General features: G+C 40.5%; 1 protein-coding gene across 1 annotated transcript in view; it reads right to left on the bottom strand.

Annotated features, from left to right (window-relative positions):
* Positions 1-13,625: 13,625 nt before the first annotated feature.
* LOC128641652 (tyrosine-protein phosphatase non-receptor type substrate 1-like) overlaps positions 13,626-22,912 on the bottom strand; it is a 44,984-nt gene continuing 35,697 nt past the window's right edge. Inside the window, exons 5-6 of the mRNA XM_053694186.1 lie at positions 14,228-14,284; positions 13,626-13,633 (exon numbers count right to left, since the gene is read on the bottom strand). Coding sequence (XP_053550161.1) covers positions 13,626-13,633; positions 14,228-14,284 — 65 coding nt within the window. The remainder of the gene's footprint in view (positions 13,634-14,227; positions 14,285-22,912) is intronic.

Raw genomic sequence — 22,912 nt, 5'->3', positions numbered from 1 at the left:
GCGGGAGTGGGATGTAGAGATAACAGGAGTGTAGAGACGTAGGTCAGAGGTTGATCGAAGAGGACAGGAAGGGGAGTATTTCACGATGAGAGAGGAAATATAGTTGGGAGTTAGACTGTTGAGTGCTTTGGAGGTTAGGGCTAATACTTTAAATTGTATTCTGGAATGTATGGGGAGCCAGTGTAGAGACTGGCAGAGTGGAGCAGCTGATGTAGATTGTCGACTTAGGTGGATGAATCTAGCAGAAGCATTCATAATAGATTGGAGGGAGGAGAGGCGGTGTTTTGAAAGGCCATTTAAGAGTAGATTGCAATAATCAATGCGTGACAGGATGAGGGAATGAATAAGTATTTTTGTAGTATTTTGAGTAAGGAAGGGACGAATTCTGGAAATGTTGCGTAGGTGTGAACGGCAGGATTTGGTAAGCGTTTGTATATGTGGGTTGAATGTGAGTTCTGAGTCTAGTGTGACCCCAAGGCAGCGGACCTGGGGTGAGGTGTTGAGAATAGTGTCTCCAACCATCAGAGAAATGTCAGGTGTCGGATGTCTCGAAGAAGGGGGAATAAGAAGCAGCTCAGTTTTGGACAGATTGAGTTGGAGGTAGTGTTAAGACATCCAAGAGAAAATTGCAGAGAGGCAGTCAGAAATCTGGTTGAGTAAAGAGGGAGGGATATCAGGAGAAGAAAGATAGATTTGGGTATCATCAGCATATAGGTGGTACTGGAATCCAAAGGAGGCTATAAGTTTTCCAAGGCAGGATGTATAAAGAGAAAAAAGCAAGGGACCCAAGACAGAGCCTTGCAGTACTCCAACTGAGAGAGGCATAGGATCACAAGATATGTTGTTAAAGGAAACAGAAAATGAGCAGTTTGAAAGATATGATGCAAACCAGGAGAGGGCTGTGTCTCGGATGCCAAATGAATGTAGTATTTTTAGGAGGAGAGGATGGTCAACTGTGTCAAAAGCTGCAGACAGGTCAAGAAGAATTAGTAATGAGTAATGGCCTTTTGCTTTGGCTGATAACAGGTCATTTGTTACTTTAGCAAGAGCGGTTTCTGTTGAGTGTTTAGGGCGGAAACCAGATTGTAGTGGATCAAGTAAGGAGTTAGTTGTAAGAAATTGAGTTAGCCGATTATAGACTAGTCGTTCCAATAATTTTGTAGCAAAGGGAAGTAAGGAGACCTGTCGATAGTTAGAAGGCGTGGAGGGGTCAAGCGAGGGCTTTTTTAGGATTGGTATGATTGATGCATGCTTGAATGTGTCAGGAAATGTGCCAGCAGTGAGGGATTGGTTAAAGAGATGAGTTAGGGTAGGGGTTAGTGAAGCAGAGAGAGGGGGGATAAGTTGTGAAGGAATAGGGTCAAGTGGGCAGGTTGTGAGATGAGCCGAGGATAGGAGTGCAAAGACTTCTTCCTCTGTTACAGGAGGGAAATAGCATAGATTTTTGTTAATAGAAGGGGTGGGTAGGATCACTGGGTTTGCAGGGTGCGAGGTGCAGATCTCTTTTCTAATGGTGTAAATTTTATTTTTGAAGTGATCAGCAATAATTTGAGCAGTGAGGTTGGTAGTGGGCGGAGGGGCAGGCGGACGTAGAAGGGAGTTAAAGGTTGAGAACAGATTTCTGGGGTTGGATGCGTGAGATGACACGAGGGAGGAGAAATAGACTTGTTTTGCCAGGCTGAGCGCAGAGTTGTAGGACTTAAGGGTGAATTTATAATGTTGGAAATCAGCAAAGGTGCGTGATTTCCTCCACTGCCGTTCAGGGGCCCGTGAGCATCGCTGAAGATATCTGGTCTGTTTAGTGTGCCACGGTTGCCGTCGAGTGATTGATGTACGTCGAAGAGTGGAGGGTGCAGTTTTGTCAAGTGTTGATTTTAGTGCCGAATTATACTGTAGAGTCAAGAGGGTTGGACAAGAGAGGGATGAAATGTCAGAGAACAAAGGACTCAGTTGAGTGGAAAAGTCTGTGAGATCCAAGTCATTTAAATTCCTGTGAGGTAGCAGTTTTTTGGGGGCTTGCAAAGATGTAGCAGGTAGAGTGAGAGAGAAAGTTAATAGATGGTGGTCAGAGAGAGGAAAGGGGAAGTTAAGGGAGTTTGAAACAGCACAGAGATTTGTGAAGACCAGGTACATGGTACATAACACAGGCACAGGAATCATTAGGCTATATTAATAGAACTTGTAAAGTAACCAAAGGGCCTCACTGTGAAGTAAACCTAATGTTAAGCATCATGAAGCCTTGCGTCACCTATCTTTCTAAACGCATGGTTATTGGCTGTTCCTGCCATTAACATCTACAGTAGCAATAAGTGTCCACCACATGAAATCATAAAAGTCCAAAAGTCCAGCACAGGTGTGTTGAAAAAAGAAGGATGTGCAACTACTGATCCACTGCAAATAGCTCACACACAATACAAAAAAAGCAATATTTAGTGCTAGATTACAAGTGCAGCGCTAAATTATCATGCGCCCACAAACGGTCAAATTTACAAGTGGCTGGTTATTGGTAACGCAAGCTCTCTGGTTAATTTCATAAATGTTCACCAAATGGCCCCCAAATAAAGTGTAGTGTATTTTATTTAGCACCATCTTTATTTGTTATTTTTTTAAAAACTGCATGTTGTGAATTTTATCCTTATTATCATTATTATTTTTAAAACCATTTGCAGTATGCTTGTGATCCCTTCGTCCCCCTCATGTGGGTGAGTGTGTATTTGATGGAAAACTCTTAACTCCACCCTCACTGATAAGGTTTGGTTCACATAAATGATTGGCTAACACTAATTACAGATTAATTAACATTTTTGTTAATGAGCTAAGATTTAGCAGTCAGAATATTTTCCTTCGGAAGATGGCACTCATCACTAAGCTATAATAGACAAAAATGTATTTTGTAAATATGTTCTGAAAAACAAGTCAGTATCTCTAGTTGACCACTAACCAAGGTTGAACCCCACTAATGTTTATAGACTAACAGCTAGATTACGAGTTTTGCGTTATGAGTAAAAAGCAGCGTTAAAGCTCATAACGCTGCTTTTTTACTACCGCTGCTATTATGAGTCTTGTAGGTACAGCTGTCCCGCACACTTTTTTGGCCGTATTGCAAATTAACTTACGCAATTTGCGTAAAGTCTATTTTCAATGGGACTTCCATAGCGCCGGTATTACAAGCTTTTATTTTAGGCCAAAAAGTGAGTGGTACAGCCTATCCCGCAAGATTCGTAATGCATTCTAAAGTCAGTAGTTATGAGTTTTACACTACAAAGCTGTAGCATAAAACTCATAACTAAAGTGCTAAAAAGTACACTAACACCCATAAACTACCTATAACCCCTAAACCGAGGCCCTCCCGCATCACAAACACTAAAATAAAATTATTAACCCCTAATCTGCCACTCCGGACATCGCCGCCACTAGAATAAACATATTAACCCCTAAACCACCGCACTCCCGCCTCGCAAACACTTGTTAAATATTATTAACCCCTAATCTGCCGCCCCCAATGTCCCCGCCACTATACTAAAGTTATTAACCTCTAAACCTAAGTCTAACCCTAAACCACTAACTTAAATATAATTAAAATAAATCTAAATAAAGCCTACTATTAATAACTAAATAATTCCTATTTAAAACTAAATACTTACCTGTAAAATAAACCCTAAGCTAGCTATACTATAACTAATAGTTACATTGTATCTAGCTTGGGGTTTATTTTTATTTTACAGGCAAGTTTGTATTTATTTTAACTAGGTAGAATAGTTAGTAAATAGTTATTAACTATTTACTAACTACCTAGCTAAAATAAATACAAATTTACCTGTAAAATAAAACCTAACCTGTCTTACACTAACACCTAACCTTACACTACAATTAAATAAATTACCTAAATTAAATACAATTAACTAAATTAAATGCAATTACCTAAATTACAAAAAAAAAAAACCCCACTAAATTACTCAAAATAAAAAACAAATTACAAGATCTTTAAACTCATTACACTTAATCTAATAGCCCTATGAAAATAAAAAAGTCCCCCCCCCAATAAAAAAAACCCCTAGCCTAAACTAAACTACCAATAGCCCTTTAAAGGGCCTTTTGCAGGGCATTGCCCCAAAGAAATCAGCTCTTTTACCTGTAGAAAAAATACAAACAACCCCCCAACAGTAAAACCCACCACCCACACAACCAACCCCCCAAATAAAACCCTAACTAAAAAAACCTAAGCTTCCCATTGCCCTGAAAAGTGCATTTGGATGGGCATTGCCCTTAAAAGGGCATTTAGCTCTATTGCAGCCCAAAGTTCTAACCTAAAAATAAAACCCACCCAATAAACCCTTAAAAACACCTAACCCTAACCCCTGAAGATCCACTTAAAGTTTTGAAGAGCCGACATCCATCCTCAACGAAGCAGGGAGAAGTCCTCAGCGAAGCGGCAAGAAGTCCTCAACAAAGCCGGGAGAAGTCTTCATCCAAGCTAGGAGTAGTGGTCCTCCAGACGGGCAGAAGTCTTCATCCAGACGGCATCTTCTATCTTCATCCATCTGGCGTGAAGCAGGTCCATCTTCAAGACATCTGACGTGGAGCATCCTCTTCTTCCGACGACTACCCGACAAAGGAAGGTTCCTTTAAGTGATGTCATCCAAGATGGCGTCCCTTAGATTCCGATTGGCTGAGAGAATTCTATCAGTCAATCGGAATTAAAGGGACACTGTATCTAAATTTTTTCTTTCGTGATTCAGATTGAGCATGAAATTTTAAGCAACTTTCTAATTTACTCCTATTATCAATTTTTCTTCATTCTCTTGGTATCTTTATTTGAAATGCACGAATGTGAGTTTAGATGCCGGCCCATTTTTGGGTTGTCCTTGCTTATTGGTGGATAAATTCATCCACCAATAAAAAAGTGCTGTCCAGAGTACTGAAACCAAAAAAAGCTTAGATGCCTTCTTTTTCAAATAAAGATAGCAAGAGAATGAAGAAAAATTGATAATAGGAGTGTAAGGAAAGTGGTTGCAGTAATTGCTCATATAACACTTGCTTAAACTTGTGTGACTTTGCCTTTAAGAGAGTGAAAGCATTGCACTAACTTGGGTGACTTTGCCTTTAAGAGAGTGTGCCTTTAACCGAGTAAAAGACATTAATTAACTTCAAGTAGATGACACTGAATTTTGCTAAGTCATGCTACAAGTGGTAAGCAACCGATGGATGCTGTTGATAAGAAGTCAAAACCCAGACAGAACAAGGGTGTAACCTTGGCAGGGGTCACTTACTGACATTAAGGAACACATTGGTATAGGGGCTAATGCCATGGTAATATTGTTAATTATTATTAAGTGCAATAGGCTAAGTAATATTAATTGCAATAGGCTAAGTAATAAAGCCATTATTGATGTTTAGCTATTAATTATATCTATAGAAAGATTATTAAAACCATTATTGATGTATTTGACAAAAGTAACTGCATAAGACCACATAATTAATGTTAGGCAGAAAAACATGTTTGTTTGAAACTAAAGATGACGGCATTGCAGTTTAGGAATACGTCAGAGATAGTACCTGGGTATGCCCTGATAAGCTTGGTTGAGGCTAAAGACAGACTGGCCAGATGTCTTGGGCCAGGGCCAACCTCAGAGGGTGCGGTCTCAGGATCTGTGGAGTTGCGCCAAAACTGTTACACAAGTGAACAGTATAAAGAGGGGTACATCTAGGCAATCTGATCAGTTGTCTGATTGTATTGATTGTCATGTCTGATGTCTGAGTCAGTCTGAGAGTCTGAGTATTTGTGGTGTGTGTATTTGAGTGTATTTTTGGGACCCATGGATGGACGCATCCTCTGTGTTGTTTCCCGCTGATCGCCTGTTTTTCTCCTGGTCCAAAGATTGCCCAGATGTCCCCTCCCATTGCGCCCCAGAAGCGGCAGGATAGGATGATGCAAACAGAGATCACGGTGATGTATTAATTTGTTTGTTTAAAACTAGCTAGACTTGTTTTAGTGGTAATACAACATAAGATTGTTATCAGTCGTTGCGCAGGCAACTAAATGTAACTGAAAACTGTATAGATAGTTGTATCTAGAATTGTTTATATAAGCATTGCAATTGCATAGAGTGTTATAAGTATGAATAGTGGTTTGTGGTATTTTGTTTCCATGATTATGTTGCAGAATAAACCATCATTGTTATTATAAGATTGTGAAAACCTGTGTAATGTGTCAGTCATTTCCTTGCTGAAAAGTGATATATATGATAACATCATATCCTGACAAAAAGAATCACATAACATTATTGGCGTAGTCGGCAGGATACATAATTGTTTATCACTTGAGCAAAGAAACTGACAGTTTTCTTACTGAATGTGCAGAGCTGATAGACGCAGCTCCGATCGAAAGTGAAACCTATTTTGTAGATAAAAAAAAAAAATAAGCCAGAAAAATATATAGCTGTATCTTGCACGGTCAGGAGTATAAATATATATGTTTCTGGATTAGTTAGAATTGAATTGTTAATTCCTCAAATGAGCCATGAAAGCTGTGTAAATAAACAGATATTTCATGGACATAGTCACAATTGTCACCTTGGAATGAAATTAATTGATATTGCACAGGTATATACATATTAACGTATATTGTTACTGTTACTGTGAATTTATTGATTGATGTCAGCAATAATTGAAGGTATTATGAAAATGTTTAGGAAGAAAGTACAAACGGTTCCCCCTTCACGGCCTCAAAATATTGCGGCTTGGGAGGGGACCCCATATCAGGAATTAGCAGGGGAAGTCTTGTCTGGGACTGACCTCAAAGATAACGCTGAATTTTTTGACAAAACAGAACCTTGTGAAGTGTTGAATAAATTACAGAATGTAAAAGTTAAGATAGATTCAGACACAGAAAGGTTACGTAAGGAATTATGGGTGTTATTACAGGCATACAGAAAGACACACGAGCAGTTAGAGGAAGCTGTAGAGCAGACGGTGTGCCTGCAGAGTCAGAATAAATTGCTATTAAAAAAGAGCCAGTGTTATGAAGATGTAGCTCAACAGGCTGTGGTTAAGGTAGCCAGGGCCAAAGTAAAGCGGGAGGGTGGTAGGTTGAGCAAAAGTAAGTTACAATCAGTATTACAGAGCAGGGCCAGATGGGACCCTGGGGGGTGGGATAAAACTTTGCAGAAATGGAAGGTCCATTTGGGAAAAGCAGTAAATGTACTGAATGACAGATCCATCACTGACAGTGAAATCTCACTGTCCAGAATGATGGGCACACAGGAGTACATTGAGCATCATGCTCAAAATGCTGTGGTAACGTTTTGGGAAACTAGCCCTGAGGGGAAAATGTCCCTAGTTGATTCCCAAACAAAGTCCACTGGAAAAGGATACCAATACCTGGATGGGACAAAAAGGGCCAGTGTCCCTGAGGCCCCAGGGCTAGGGTTGGACTTGCTATCGTTGGAGGACCTGGAGTAATATTTCCAGGGTCCATACGAAACAGGCCAAGCTCCCAGTATCAGTATGGTCTATTTTAAGCAGGCTTTGATTGATACTGGAGTGGAGGCAACTTAGATTTATTAGGGGGGGGGGGAGACTATAGAAGTAAAACAAGCAGGGGTTGCATTGAAAGTAGGAAGTCTCCCTAAGCAGTGATGTTTTGTTTTAATTGTACCCATCCCAGAGTATTTAATTAGCATAGATGTATTAAAAGTGAAGTTACAATGTAGTGAATGTAGTCAAGGATAGGGAGCAATGATTGGCTGCATGTGCCTGCGGGCAAGTGCTATTTACGGAATTAATTTGAAGTATGTTTCCTTCCTAGATTCTTGTTGACAGGGCTGTTATTGTAACTGGTGCTCTGTTGGGACTCCTTTTGGTCGGATGAGCCAGAGGATGAAAGTGAGGTGTCCGGTGCCAGCTATCACACCTTCTATGAGGGAAGCATGACCGTTCCGTATTGCACAACATGGGCATCCTGCTCCATCCCATTTACCTTTGATGACGACGTAATCTGTTTGACCGAAAATGAATACGGAAGTTGGATGCTCCTTACCAAGCGAGAAACGGTGGTATTTGAACTATCAGAAGAAGAGACAATTACCTGTGACATCCCTTCCTTCACTGTACATTGTGTAACTAAAGATTTTTGTTCTACTGCAGTGACCAGGGAAGACTGCAAGGACTCTAAGAAGGATGAGAGCTGGACAATTGTTTTACCGGATGAGAACTTAATATTCGAATTGCAAGAAGGGGTTGGGTTGATTTGTGAAAATCCCAGTATGCCTTCCACTTCCCCAAAACTAACAGTGGGGATTCAGGAACGCATTTTAGGTTGTAAAACATCCACTGATACACAGGTTCGTGCTGTAATGTTAAACATATCATACACTGATGGGGAACCAGAGGGTCTGACATATGTGTGTAAATATACAGGAAAAGAGTCATCTGAACCTCTTTTAATGTATATCAGGAGACCTGTAATGGATGGGAAATTATTAAACAACCGACACAAGGGAAAGAGGGACCATGCACGGCGCCATTTAGGCTCCCTGCATGCCTCCTCATGGGAACTTGATAATACCTTTGTAAAAACTGCCAAATATGTGTTTAATGTGACAAATGTTCAGGGACCATGTTGGGTATGTGGGTTTGTGCCTCACGGGCAGACTAGGGGTTACCCTTATCTAGGTGTATCTTTAACCATGAGTATGCTTGCCGATATGATTGGGAATAAGACTGTGTGGAATTTTACAGGTCTTAACACACCAGGTAGGGATGACTTGCTGGATAAGTTGCATCTAGCTAACAATGTGACTACAGGTGCTATTATGTTTCAAAATCTAGATGGGGAGATATATAGTACTAATAACCTAACCCAGCTACCTGACATGATAATGTTAATGTATAACATAGGACGGCTAGTTAAAAATAGGACAGGGGTATTCAACATTAAACTGAAATTCTATGACTTCTCATATTTGACTTATGCCCATGAGAAATGGAAGACTAAGTTTGGTGAGCCCAGAGACCTTATTAAAGACTGGTACCAGCTTAATAGGGAAACACTAGCAGGTAACACACGGGCTAAGGATGGGAGGAAGCGATTGAATAGGATATGTCCTCCTTTTGTTAAACTGCCAGTGGGATATTATTGGTTGTGTGGGAGGTGGGCAGTAAAGGTAATACCTTGCACCCATTATGGCCCATGCTTTTTAGGATATATATTCCCTGCTTTTAACATAACCACCACGCTTCCACCACCTATATTGCATAGAACACGAAGATACCTTGACCTGGACAAAATACACAATGGAGTTAAAATTAGTGAAGGTATGCGCCTGCTTGCAACATTTGTCCCTCATTATGGGGCTGCTACAGCCCTCACTAGATTAAACACACTAGCTGATTTAGTGGATGAAGCTTTTAATGTAACTAGAGATGCAATAGAGCTCTTAGCATTAGAACAGGAACAAATTAGGATGGTGGCATTGCAGAATAGAATGGCTGTAGACTATCTCCTAGCTGCAGAAGGAGGAGTTTGCCAAAGAATCCACCAGCAATGCTGTGTGTACATAGAAGACAATACAGGTAAAATCAAACATGACCTACACAGACTAGAAGAAGTGCAAAAGCACATACGTGAGGTACATGATGATTCATTTAGCAAATGGCTTAAAGACTTTGACTGGACTTTTGGACGGGGGGGATGGCTTGGAAGCTTAGGCAAAACTATAGTTAAATGGCTATTAATAAGTCTGGCTTGCTTGTGTGGGATATTCATTATAGTAAAAATGTTTGGATGTTTCTGTAATACATTAGGTAGGATGTGTTTTAAACCAAAAGACAATATTACTTGAGTGTTTTAATTATTAAGGTATGTGTTTAGAAACAAGCAAGGTGTCACATGACCAAGGGGTGGAATGTAAGGAAAGTGGTTGCAGTAATTGCTCATATAACACTTGCTTAAACTTGTGTGACTTTGCCTTTAAGAGAGTGAAAGCATTGCACTAACTTGGGTGACTTTGCCTTTAAGAGAGTGTGCCTTTAACAGAGTAAAAGACATTAATTAACTTCAAGTAGATGACACTGAATTTTGCTAAGTCATGCTACAAGTGGTAAGCAACCGATGGATGCTGATGATAAGAAGTCAAAACCCAGACAGAACAAGGGTGTAACCTTGGCAGGGGTCACTTACTGACATTAAGGAACACATTGGTATAGGGGCTAATGCCATGGTAATATTGTTAATTATTATTAAGTGCAATAGGCTAAGTAATATTAATTGCAATAGGCTAAGTAATAAAGCCATTATTGATGTTTAGCTATTAATTATATCTATAGAAAGATTGTTAAAACCATTATTGATGTATTTGACAAAAGTAACTGCATAAGACCACATAATTAATGTTAGGCAGAAAAACATGTTTGTTTGAAACTAAAGATGACGGCATTGCAGTTTAGGAATACGTCAGAGATAGTACCTGGGTATGCCCTGATAAGCTTGGTTGAGGCTAAAGACAGACTGGCCAGATGTCTTGGGCCAGGGCCAACCTCAGAGGGTGCGGTCTCAGGATCTGTGGAGTTGCGCCAAAACTGTTACACAAGTGAACAGTATAAAGAGGGGTACATCTAGGCAATCTGATCAGTTGTCTGATTGTATTGATTGTCATGTCTGATGTCTGATGTCTGAGTCAGTCTGAGAGTCTGAGTATTTGTGGTGTGTGTATTTGAGTGTATTTTTGGGACCCATGGATGGACGCATCCTCTGTGTTGTTTCCCGCTGATCGCCTGTTTTTCTCCTGGTCCAAAGATTGCCCAGATGTCCCCTCCCATTGCGCCCCAGAAGCGGCAGGATAGGATGATGCAAACAGAGATCACGGTGATGTATTAATTTGTTTGTTTAAAACTAGCTAGACTTGTTTTAGTGGTAATACAACATAAGATTGTTATCAGTCGTTGCGCAGGCAACTAAATGTAACTGAAAACTGTATAGATAGTTGTATCTAGAATTGTTTATATAAGCATTGCAATTGCATAGAGTGTTATAAGTATGAATAGTGGTTTGTGGTATTTTGTTTCCATGATTATGTTGCAGAATAAACCATCATTGTTATTATAAGATTGTGAAAACCTGTGTAATGTGTCAGTCATTTCCTTGCTGAAAAGTGATATATATGATAACATCATATCCTGACAAAAAGAATCACATAACATAGGAGTAAATTAGAAAGTTGCTTAAAATTGCATGCTCTATCTGAATCACAAAAGAAAAAATTTTGGGTTCAGTGTCCCTTTAAGGTTGAAAAAATCCTTTTGGCTGATGCAATCAGCCAATAGGATTGAAGTTCAATCCTATTGGCTGATCCAATCAGCCAATAGGATTGAGCTCACATTCTATTGGATGTTCCAATCAGCCAATAGGATTTTTTCAACCCTAGATTTTCAACTCAGATTGTTAAGTATCATTAAAGGGACAGTATACACTAATTTTCATATAACTGCATGCAATATACACTACTATAAAGAATAATATGCACAGATACTGATATAAAAATCCAGTATAAAACAATTTAAAAACTTACTTAGAAGCTCTCAGTTTAGCTCTGTTGAACAGGTAGTTGGAAAGCTCACTGCAAGTGGGAAATAAGACACTCCCCCCCTCCCCCTTCTTTTGTATATGAAAAGACCCTTTACACAAACAGGAGCAAGCTGGAGTAGGTATCTGACGGTATTCTCATAAAACTTTGGGGCTTGGTTAGGAGTCTGAAAATCAGAGCAATGTTATTTCAAAATAAGCAAAACTATACATTTTTTATTTTATAAATTGATCATCTGCAAAACATTTATGCAAAGAAAAAATGAGTGTATAAGGTCCCTTTAACAGGCTTGAATAAAAGGCTAAATACTGAGAGACTCGCTAAGCCTTCTTTTAGTTTGGCCTGGGGGTCTGTGAAGAAGGCTCAGAATTAGTTCAGCACCCCCCAGTGAGCTATAGGTACAAGTTGTGCTCATAAGTTTACATACCCTGGCAGAATTTATGATTTCTTGGCCATTTTTCAGAGAATATGAATGATAACACAAACAAATTTCTTTCACTCATGGTTAGTGTTTGGCTGAAGCCATTTATTATCAATCAACTGTATTTACTCTTTTAAAATCATAATGACAACAGAAACTACCCAAATGACCCTGATCAAAAGTTTACATACCCTGGTGATTTTGGCCTGAGAACATGCACACAAGTTGACACAAAGGGGTTTGAATGGCTATTAAAGGTATCCATCCTCACCTGTGATCTGTTTGCTTGTAATTAGTGTGTGTGTATAAAAGGTCAATGAGTTTCTGGACTCCTGACAGACCCTTGCATCTTTCATCCAGTGCTGCACTGATGATTCTGGATTCTGAGTCATGGGGAAAGCAAAATAATTGTCAAAGGATCTGCGGGAAAAGGTAGTTGAACTGTATAAAACAGGAAAGGGATATAAAAAGATATCCAAGGAATTGAGAATGCAAATCAGCAGTTTCAAACTATAATGAAGAAGTGGAAAATGAGGGGTTCTGTTGAAACTAAACCATGGTCAGGTAGACCAACTAAAATTTCAACCAGGAAAATTGTTCGGGATGCAAAGACAAACCCACAAATAACTTCAGGTGAAATACCGGACTCTCTGAAAACATGTGGTGTATCTGTTTCAAGATGCACAATAAGGAGGCACTTGAAGAAAGATGGGCTACATGGTCGAATCGCCAGAAGAAAGCCATTACTACGCAAATGCCACAAAGTATCCCGCTTACAATATGCCAAACAGCACAGAGACAAGCCTCAAACCTTCCGGCACAAAGTCATTTGGAGTAATGAGACCAAAGTTGAGCCTTTTTGGCGACAACCATAAACGCTACATTTGGAGAGGAGTCAACAAGGCCTATGATGAAAGGTACACCATTCCTACTGTGAAACACGGAGGTGGATCGCTGATGTTTTGGGGATGTGTGAGCTACAAAGGCACAGGATGCAGTATGTTATCAAACAAAACCCCTCATTTTCCTCTTCTTGATTAGAGTTTGAACACTGCTGATTTGCATTCTCAATTCCTTAGATATCTTTTTATATCCCTTTCCTGTTTTATACAGTTAAACTACCTTTTCCCGCAGATCCTTTGACAATTCTTTTGCTTTCCCCTTGACTCAGAATCCAAAAACGTCAGTGCAACACTGAATGAAAGATGCAAGGGTCTGTCAGGAGTCTAGAAACTCATTGATCTTTTATACACACACACTAATTACAAGCAAACAGATTACAGGTGAGGATGGTTACCTTTAATAGCCATTCAAACCCCTTTGTGTCAACTTGTGTGCATGTTATCAGGCCAAAATCACCAGGGTATGTAAACTTTTGATCAGGGTCATTTGGGTAGTTTCTATTGTCATTATGATTTAAAAAGAGTAAACACAGTTGATTGATAATAAATGGCTTCAGCCAAACACTAACCATGAGTGAAAGAAAAGTTCTTGTGTTATCATTCATATTCTCTGAAAAATGGCCAAGAAATCATAAATTCTGCCAGGATATGTAAACTTAAGAGCACAACTGTAAGTATCAAACTACATATGAGATGTTTTCATCTACATTAGAGGATACTTTACATTCCTTTTAACAAAACAAATGTAAATATTACTAAATATTCAGTATTTGTTTTCATTTTCAGAAAATTCATTATAAATAATTAGTCTGAAACAAATTATTCACTGCTGCACTTGTCTAATAACTACTGCTCTTCCATATAAACAACAGAAAATGCTGAGGTACAGAAGCCCATTTATCAAGCTCCGTATGGAGCTTGAAGGGCCGTGTTTCTGACTCGCCAGAAAGAGTAGTTATGAAGCAGCTGTCTAAAGACCGCTACTCTATAACCCTGTCCGCCTGCTCTGATGAGGCAGACAGGAATCGCCGCAATTCAACCCGATCGAATTCAATTGGGTTGATTGACACCTCCCTGTAGGCGGCCCATTGGCCGAGAGTCTTCAGGGGGTGCGTTGCACCAGCAGCTCTTGTGAGCTGCTGGTGCAATGCTGAATACGAAGAGCGTAGTGCTCTCTCGCATTCAGCTATGTCTTGCGGAACTGATCCGCACTGTCGGATCAGGTCTGCAAGACCTTTCATAATTCGGCCTCAAAGTGTCATTTTAAATGCATACTTCCATAATATACATTAATTACTATATTTCAGTACTGGACCCCTTACCTGTTTCATCTATAAAAGGATGTTCCTCTACATTTGGCAAATAAAGTTTCCACTGACCTGTAAAGCAAAACAGCAGATAAGTGCTATATAGTCATAGTGTTAAAAATTGTGTTAGCTTAAATAATAATAGATAACATTATGGGGCCTATCTATCAAGCTCCGAACAGAGCTTGACGGCCCGTGTATCTGGCGAATCTTCAGACTCGCCAGAAACACAAGTTATGGTTATGGAGCAGCAGTCACAAAGACCACTGCTCCATAACCCTGTCTGCCTGCTCTGGGAAGGCGGACAGGAATCGCCGGAATTTAACCCGATCGAGTATGATCAGGTTGATTAACACCCCTGCTGGTGGCCTATTGGCCGCGAGTCTGCAGGGGGCGGTGTTGCACCAGCAGCTCTTGTAAGCTGCTGGTGCAATGCTGAATATGGAGAGCGTATTGCTCTTCGCATTCAACAATGTCTTGGGAACCTGATTCGCACTGTCGGATCAGGTCCGCAAGACATTTGATAAATAGGCCCCAATACCTTGTATAGGAAAACACAGCTACATGAAATAATAAAAAAACTAATTACATTTATGTGTCATTCTCTATGATGTACATGATAAATAACAGTGCAGGAGTCATTGGGCTAAATTAACAGAAGCTTGTAAGATTACTGAGGGCCCGGGGTCTCACAGTAAAGCTCGTGTTCATAATTCAATGAAACTCACTTTATCTTAATGATCTAAACCTCACAATTTCAAACATGGTTTTTGTCGCCGAACTTCACAGGGGCTGCCCTGTGGAATTATTGTAGCAGCAAGTGGCAAGATGTCTCTTTATGAAAGGAATAGAGCTCGCTGAAAAGGGACACTCCCCAGTGTGGAGCAAAGTTACCACTTTAAAAGTTAAATCCTGCGCCAATATAAATCACAAAACACTTCTTTCTGCGTATAGCCTCTTACAAATGCCTATATTTTCCTATGCATGTATCCGTCTATAAGGGTTATAAGTATTTTTAGTGTTTTGAGAAAAGCTTGCCACCTTTTAGTTGGCCAGAAAAACTGTGAGATCTGTAAAGATAATTTCAGAATTTCGCCGGGATTAGAGAGACAATATCATACATGCCCATGTTAAGCCCATATCTTTCCTAAGATATGAAGAGTCCACGTCATTCAATTACTAGTGGAAATATCACTCCTGGCCAGCAGGAGGAGGCAAAGAGCACCACAGCAAAGCTGTAAAGTGTCACTCCCCTACCCATAATCCCCAACCATTCTCTTTGCCTCTGTCAATGGAGGAGGTGAAGATTTGGTGTCTGAAGAAATAGATTCCTTTTTTGGGTACTTTCCCTGTAAGCAAGGATTTGGGGTTTAGCTGAGTCCACATTAATCTCTTCAGTAGAGTAGTGGTGAGAAAGTTGTGAGGTAGTCCTTGCTTTGTTTCCTAACATATTGCTGCCCTAGCTATAGAAAGTCAGAGTTGGCTACTCTGTTCTTTCTTTTTTCTACAGGTCTCTGTAAGGAGTATGTGTCCTTTCACATCTTGTGAGCTGTCTCCCTGCCGGACAGCTAGATTGCAGGTAAGTGCTTTTTTCTTCTAGGTATTGGGGACTTGCACTTAGAAACATTTTCTCTGCATTATTATCTGGGACTTTAAATCCTTAATGCAGTATTTTATTATGGTAGTGGGCAGGCACTAATTTATGTGATTTGGAGACTTGAGGGTTAATTTATGTCATGGTATGGAAGAAGTTAACCTATTTTTTCTTTTATGGCTCTTGTTTTATTTAATAATGGGGTTTATAAACAATGTGGCAGTTGTTTTTAATTGTTTCTACTTCAAGAACTGCAGTTATTGAGCGGTTTGCTTTTGCAGTCTATATTGCCTTCAAGTGAGAAGTCAAAAACTTATAAACGGCTGTCAATTTTTCCTCAGTGGAGAAGGTAGGGCACCTCAGTCTTCTGAGGTACAGAGGTGCTAATTGAGGATTATTTGTTTGAACGCTAAACCGCTCTGTATAAATTTAAAGCGATAGTGTTTAAATTGTATCATTTAAAGTGACAGTGCAAAATTAAAAATATTAAGGGGACAGTGTTAAATTTAAAATGTTTATTATCTTGTCATTCCTTTATTTCTGGGAATTCCTCTGGCTTAGTCATGGAGCAGGAGTCTGTTCCTATGGATAAGTGTTTATTGTGTTTTGAGGCCCAAATTTTATTACCTATGCAATTTTGTTCCTCATGTTTAAAAATGACTTTGAAATGTAAAGATATACTTTTTGTTTTGGAGCCTAATGTCTTTCAGGATGATGTTGTTTAGGCTATGCCACAGCTTTCTCCTCAAACATCCCAAGCCTCTATGGCGTTACATATAGTGCCTACTCCTGAAGAAGTTTGTTTGCCTGCAGATTTTGCTGCACATGTATCTTCTGCGGTATTTGTGGCATTATCTGCTATTCCTTTCCTGGGGAAACGCAAGAGGAATATTAGACATTTAGATAGTAAGGTTTCTGTTCCTCCTACTGCTACGAAGGTTGTCCTCCCTCATAAGTCTGATGAGGAGGATACGTTGGTAGCCTCTGAGGGTGAAATCTCAGATTTGCAGATTTGGACAGTATAATTCCTTCATCTGATACTGAAGAAGTAAACTTCAGCTTTAAGCTTGAACACCTTTGTGTACTGTTAGAGGAGGTATTGGCTACTTTGGACAACTCTGATACTTCTGTTGTTGTCAACTCTAAGAAATCTAGTAAACTTAAGAAATACTATGATGTTCCTTCCTCTGTGGAAGTGTTTCCTGTTCCAGACTGTGTGACGAAGATTATGACAAAGGAATGGGAGAAGAGAAGCCAGGGATACCTTTCTCCCCGTTTCCTGTCTTTAAAAATATGTTTCTTGTTGCTGACTCCATTAAAGATTCATGGTGCATGGTGCCTAAAGTAGAAGGGGCTATTTCTACTCTGGCTAAGAGAACTACGATCCCTATAGAGGATAGTTGCTCCTTTAAGGATCCCAAGGATAAAAAGCTGGAGGCTTATTTGAAGAAGATGTATGTTCATCAGGGTCTTCAATGGCAACCTGCAGTTTGTATTGCCACAGTGACTAATGCGACATCTTATTGGTGTGACGCCTTGTCTGAATCAATTTTAGTAGAGACTCCTTTGGAGGAGGTCCAAGATAGGGTTAATTATTATTATTAGTATTATCGGTTATTTGTAGATTGCCAACAGATTCCGCAGCGCTGTAAACAGAGGGTAGTACAACAAAACAATTAAAGGGATCAGATGGGTAGAGGGCCCTGCCAAGAGTTGTACTGTTGTAATTAGCTCTTAAGAAGGTTATCTACAAACAGCTGGACTTAAGGGGGTTCAGGGGATAGCAGTGGAGAAGTGGACCTGGTATAAAGTAAGGTTAGCGTAGGTTGTATGCATCCCTGAACAGTAGAGTCTTTTGGGAGCGCTTCAAGCTGTTAAAACTAGGGGAGAGTCTTGTGGGGTGAGGCAGAGATTTCCACAAGATGGGAGCCAGTCTGGATAAGTCCTGTAAACGGGAGTGCAATGAGGTAACCAGAGAGGAGGAGAGTAGGAGGTCATGAGCAGAGCGAAGGGGACGGGAGGGAGAGTATCTGGAGACAAGGTCTGAGATATAGGGGGGAGCAGTGCAGTTGAGGGCTTTGTATGTCAGAGTGAGAATTTTGTGTTTGATCCTAGAGGCAAGAGGAAGCCAGTGAAGGGATTGGCAGAGAGGAGCAGCAGATGAAGAGCGACATGCAAGGAAGATGAGTCTGGCAGAGGCATTCATTATGGATTGTAAGGGAGCTAGGCGGCAGGTGGGGAGACCAGAGAGGACAGAGTTGCAGTAATCAAGGCGGGAAAGAATGGGAGAGTGGATTAAAATCTTAGTTGTGTCTTGTGTAAGGAAGTGTCTAATTTTGGAGATGTTTTTAAGGTGGAAGCGGCAGGCTTTAGCCAAGGACTGAATGTGAGGAGTGAAGGAAAGATCTGAGTCAAATGTGACCCCGAGACATTGGGCATGCGGGGTAGGGGTAATTATGGAGTTGTCGACAGTTATAGAGATATTGGGGGAGGAGATTTTGGAAGAAGGGGGGAAAATGAGGAGCTTAGATTTGGAGAGATTTAGCTTGAGGTAGTGGGAGGACATCCAGGAAGAGATGTGAGAAAGACAGTTAGTGACACGGGTTAGTAAGGAAGGAGATAGGTCTGGTGCAGAGAAGTAGATTTGGGTGTCATCGGCATACAAATGATATTGGAAACCGTGAGACTTAATTAGGGAACCTAGTGATGACGTATAGATTGAGAAGAGAAGGGGACCGAGGACAGAGCCTTGCGGTGCTCTCAAACTAACCAACTCCTTAATTTCTGATGCTAACATGCAAGTTATTAGACTGGGAGCCATGATGTCTGGCTTCACTGTCCAAGCCTGCATGGCATTGTGGCTAATATCTTAGTCAGCGAATGTTACCTCTAAATCCAAGCTTTTGGTGCTTCCTTACAATGGTAAGACTTTGTTTGGGCCCGGTCTGGAAGAAATAATTTCTGATATTACGGGTATTCTTCTTGTCTTTCTACCACAAGACAAGAAGAACAGACCTAAAGGATGTCAAAGTAATTTTTGTTCCTTTTGTAACTTTAAAAGAAAGTCTTCCTCTCCTTCTTCCAAGCAGGAACAGTCCAAGTCTTCTTGGAAACCCCTCTTGGAATAAGGGGAAGCAATCAAAGAAACCTGCAACTGAGTCTAAGTCAGCATGAAGGGTCCGGGATTGGATCAAGTGGGGGGCAGACTTTCTCTGTTTTATCAAGCTTGGATACAAGATGTCCCAGATCCTTGGTCTGTGGATATAGTATCTCAGGGTTACAAAATACAATTCAAAACTTTTCCTCCCAGGGGCAGATTCCACCTCTCAAGATTATCTGTAAACCTTTAAAAAGAGAGGCATTTTTGAACTGTGTTCAGGACCTTTCCTCCCTGGGAGTAATAGCTCCAGTCCCAGTAAGGGAACAGGGCCTAGGATTCTATTCAAATCTGTTTGGGGTTCCCAAAAAGGAGGGAAATTTTCGACCCATTCTGGACCTGAAATGTCTCAACAAATTTCTCAGAGTACCGTCCTTCAAAATGGAAACCATTTGTTCCATTCTTCCTTTGGTCCAAGAGGGTCAGTTCATGATGACCATAGACCTGAAGGATGCTTATCTTCATGTTACCATCCACAGGGATCATCACAAATTCCTGAGATTCGCTTTTCTAGACATACACTTTTAGTTTGTGGCTCTTCCGTTTGGCCTTGCCAGAGCTCCAAGAATCTTCTCAATGGTTCTGGGGGCTCTCTTGGCAGTGATCAGGTCTCTGGGAATTGCAGTAGCGCCATACCTGGACAACATATTGGTTCAGGCACCATCTTTACAACAAGCAAACTCTCATACAGAGATCTTGTTGTCTTTTCTACGTTCCCATGGATGGAAAGTGAATCTGGAAAAGAGTTCCCTTGTTCCAGCTACAAGGGTTGTTTTCTTAAGAGCCATAATAGATTCCCTATCTATGAAAAAATTTCTGACAGAGGTCAGAAAATCCAAGATTCTCTCTTCTTGCCTCTTTCTACAGTCTACTGTCCAGCCATCAGTAGCTCAATCTATGGAGGTAATTGGTATGATGGTCACTTCCATGGACATCATTCCATTTGCTTGATTCCATTTGAGAGCTCTGCAGTTATTCATGCTCAGGGAATAGAATGTAGACCATTCGGATCCATCTCAGAGGATAGATCTAGACCAGTTGACAAGAGACTCTCTCCCGTGGTGGTTTTTTTAGGAGCATCTGTCTCAGGGCACATGCTTCTGGAGACCTTCCTGGGTTATTGTGACCACTGACGCCAGCCTGCTAGGCTGGGGAGCAGTCTGGGACTCTTTAAAGGCGCAGGGACTATGGACTCAGGAGGAATCTGCTCTCCCCATAAAGATCTTGGAGTTGAGAGTGATCTGCAATGCTCTGATGGCTTGGCCTCAGTTGTCCTTAGCCTGGTTTATCAGTTTCCAGTCTGACAATATCACCTCAGTGGCTTACATCAACCACCAGGGAGAAATTCAGAGTTCCTTAGCCATGAAGAAGGTGGCACGGATTATTCAGTGGGCAGAAGCTCACAATTATTGTCTGCCTGCCATCCACATTCCAGGAGTGGAACACTGGGAAACAGATTTCCTGAGCAGACAGACATTTCATCCAGGGGAGTGGGTTCTCCATCTGGAGGTGTTCTCCAGGTTAAACCTCAAATGGGGGGTACCGGAGTTGGATCTGATGGCGTCTCGGCAGAATGCCAAACTTCCAAAGTACGGTTCAAGGTCAAGAGATCCACAGGCAGTCCTGATAGATGCTCTGGCGGTCCCTTGGGATTTCGGGCTGGCATACCTGTTTCCTCCATTTGCACTCCTTCCACGAGTCATTGCTCGTATCAAACAGGAGAGAGCGTCTTTAATTCTAATAGCTCCTGCATGGCCTCGCAGGATCTGGTATGCAGACCAATAAAGATGTCATCTCTGCCACCTTGGAGGTTGCCTCTGAGGAAGTACCTTCTAATTCAGGGTCCATTCTTCCATCCAAATCTCGTTTCTCTGAAGCTGACTGCTTGAAGATTAAAAGCTTAGTTTTGTCTAAGTGTGGATTTTCTGAGTCGGCCATTGAGACCATGATCCAGGCTCGCAAGCCTGTTATTTAAAAAATGTACCATAAGGTATGGCATAAATACCTTTATTGGTGTGAATCAAAGGTTTCTCTTGGAGTAGGGTCAGGATTCCTAGAATTTTGTCTTTTCTCCAGGAAGGTTTGGAGAAAGGGTTGTCAGTCAGTTCTCTGAAAGGTCAGATTTCTGCATTATCTATTTTGTTTCACAAGCATCTGGTGGATGTGCCAGACTTTCAAACTTTTTGTCAGGCCCTGGTCTGAATCAGGCTTGTGTTTAAACCAGCTGCTCCTCCTTGGAGCCTTAATCTTGTTCTTAAAGTTTTGCAGCAGGCTCCGTTTGAGCCAATGCATTCCATAGATATTAAGTTGTTATCTTGAAGGTTTTGTTTCTTATTGCTTCTGCTCTGAGAGTTTCGGAACTCTTGGCTTTTCCAGTGTGATTCCCCTTATCTTATCTTTCATGCGGATAAGGCGGTTCTTTGTACTAAATTGGGGTTTCTTCCTAGAGTGGTTTTGGATAGAAATATTAATCAGGAAATTGTTGTTCCTTCTCTCTGTCCCAATCCTTCTTCTCATAAAGAATGTCTGTTGCACAACTTGGTTGTTTTGCGTGCTCTAAAATTTTACCTACAGGCAACTAAGGATTTTTGACAGTCTTCTGCACTGTTTGTTTGTTTCTCAGGAAAACGTAAGGGTCAGAAAGCTACTTCTACTTCTCTTTCTCTTTGGTTGAGAAGTATGATTTGTTTTGCTAATGAGACTGCTGGATAGCAGCCTCCTGAGAGAATTACAGCTCATTCCACTAGGACTCTCTCCTCTTCTTGGGCTTTCAAAAATGAATCTTCTGTGGAACAGATTTGCAAGGCTGCAACTTGGTCCTCTCTGCATACTTTTTTCAAATTTTCCAAATTTGATACTTTTGCCTCGGCTGAGGCCTCTTTTAGGAGAAAGGTTCTTCAACCGGTGCTGCCTTCTGTTTAGGTCTGCCTGTCTTGTTCTCCCTCCCTGTTCATTCTGTGTCTTCAAGCTTGGGTATTGGTTCCCACTAGTAATTGAATGACATTGTGAACTCTCAATATCTTAGGAAAGAAAAAAAAATATATGCTTACCTAATAAATTTCTTTCTTTCCGGATATGGAGAGTCCATGATCCCACCCTTTATTAAGACAGTTATTTTTGTCTAAACATCAGGCACCTCTACACCTTTGTGTTATTCCTTTTCCATTTCCCTTCAGTCGAATGACCGTGGAATATGGGTAGAGGAGTGACACTTAACAGCTTTGCTGTGGTGCTCTTTGCCTCCTCCTGCTGGCCAGGAGTGATATTCCCACTAGTAATTGAATGACGCCATGGACTCTCCATATCCGGAAAGAAAGAAATTGATCAGTTAAAGGACCAGTCAACACTGTAGATTTGCATAATCAACAAATGCAAGATAACAAGACAATGCAATAGCACTTAGTCTGAACTTCAAATGAGTAGTAGATTTTTTTCTGACCATTTTAAAAGTTATGTCTTTTTCCACTCCCCCTGTACCATGTGACAGCCATCAGCCAATCACAAATGCATACACGTACCATGTGAAAGCAATCAGCCATTCACAAATGCATACACACTTATTCTTGCACATGCTCAGTAGGAGCTGGTGACTCAAAAAGTTTAAATATAAAAAGACTGTGCACATTGTGTTACTAGAAGTAAATTGGAAAGTTGTTTAAAATTGCATGCTCTATCTGAATAATGAAAGTTTAATTTTGATTGTATCCCTTTAAGCATAAATTTTGTTTTTACAAAAAAAACAAAAAAACAACAATTGTGCTTTGTATTTTGTACTTAAAAGTACAAATTTCAAAGTGATTTTTGCACCTCCTGTGTACTTAAATTACTATTTACCCTGTGCATATTTAATATGATTTATTCCTGTGTAATTTACATACAAATTATACATTTTTGATAAAATACGATTTTTGGTGAAGAATTTTTTTACGATTTTTGATGCATCTTAACT

The sequence above is a fragment of the Bombina bombina genome, chromosome 11 (assembly GCF_027579735.1).
Source record: "Bombina bombina isolate aBomBom1 chromosome 11, aBomBom1.pri, whole genome shotgun sequence".
NCBI lineage: Eukaryota > Metazoa > Chordata > Amphibia > Anura > Bombinatoridae > Bombina > Bombina bombina.
Note: the sequence above shows the minus strand (reverse complement) of the source record. Positions and strands in the feature narration are given on the sequence as shown.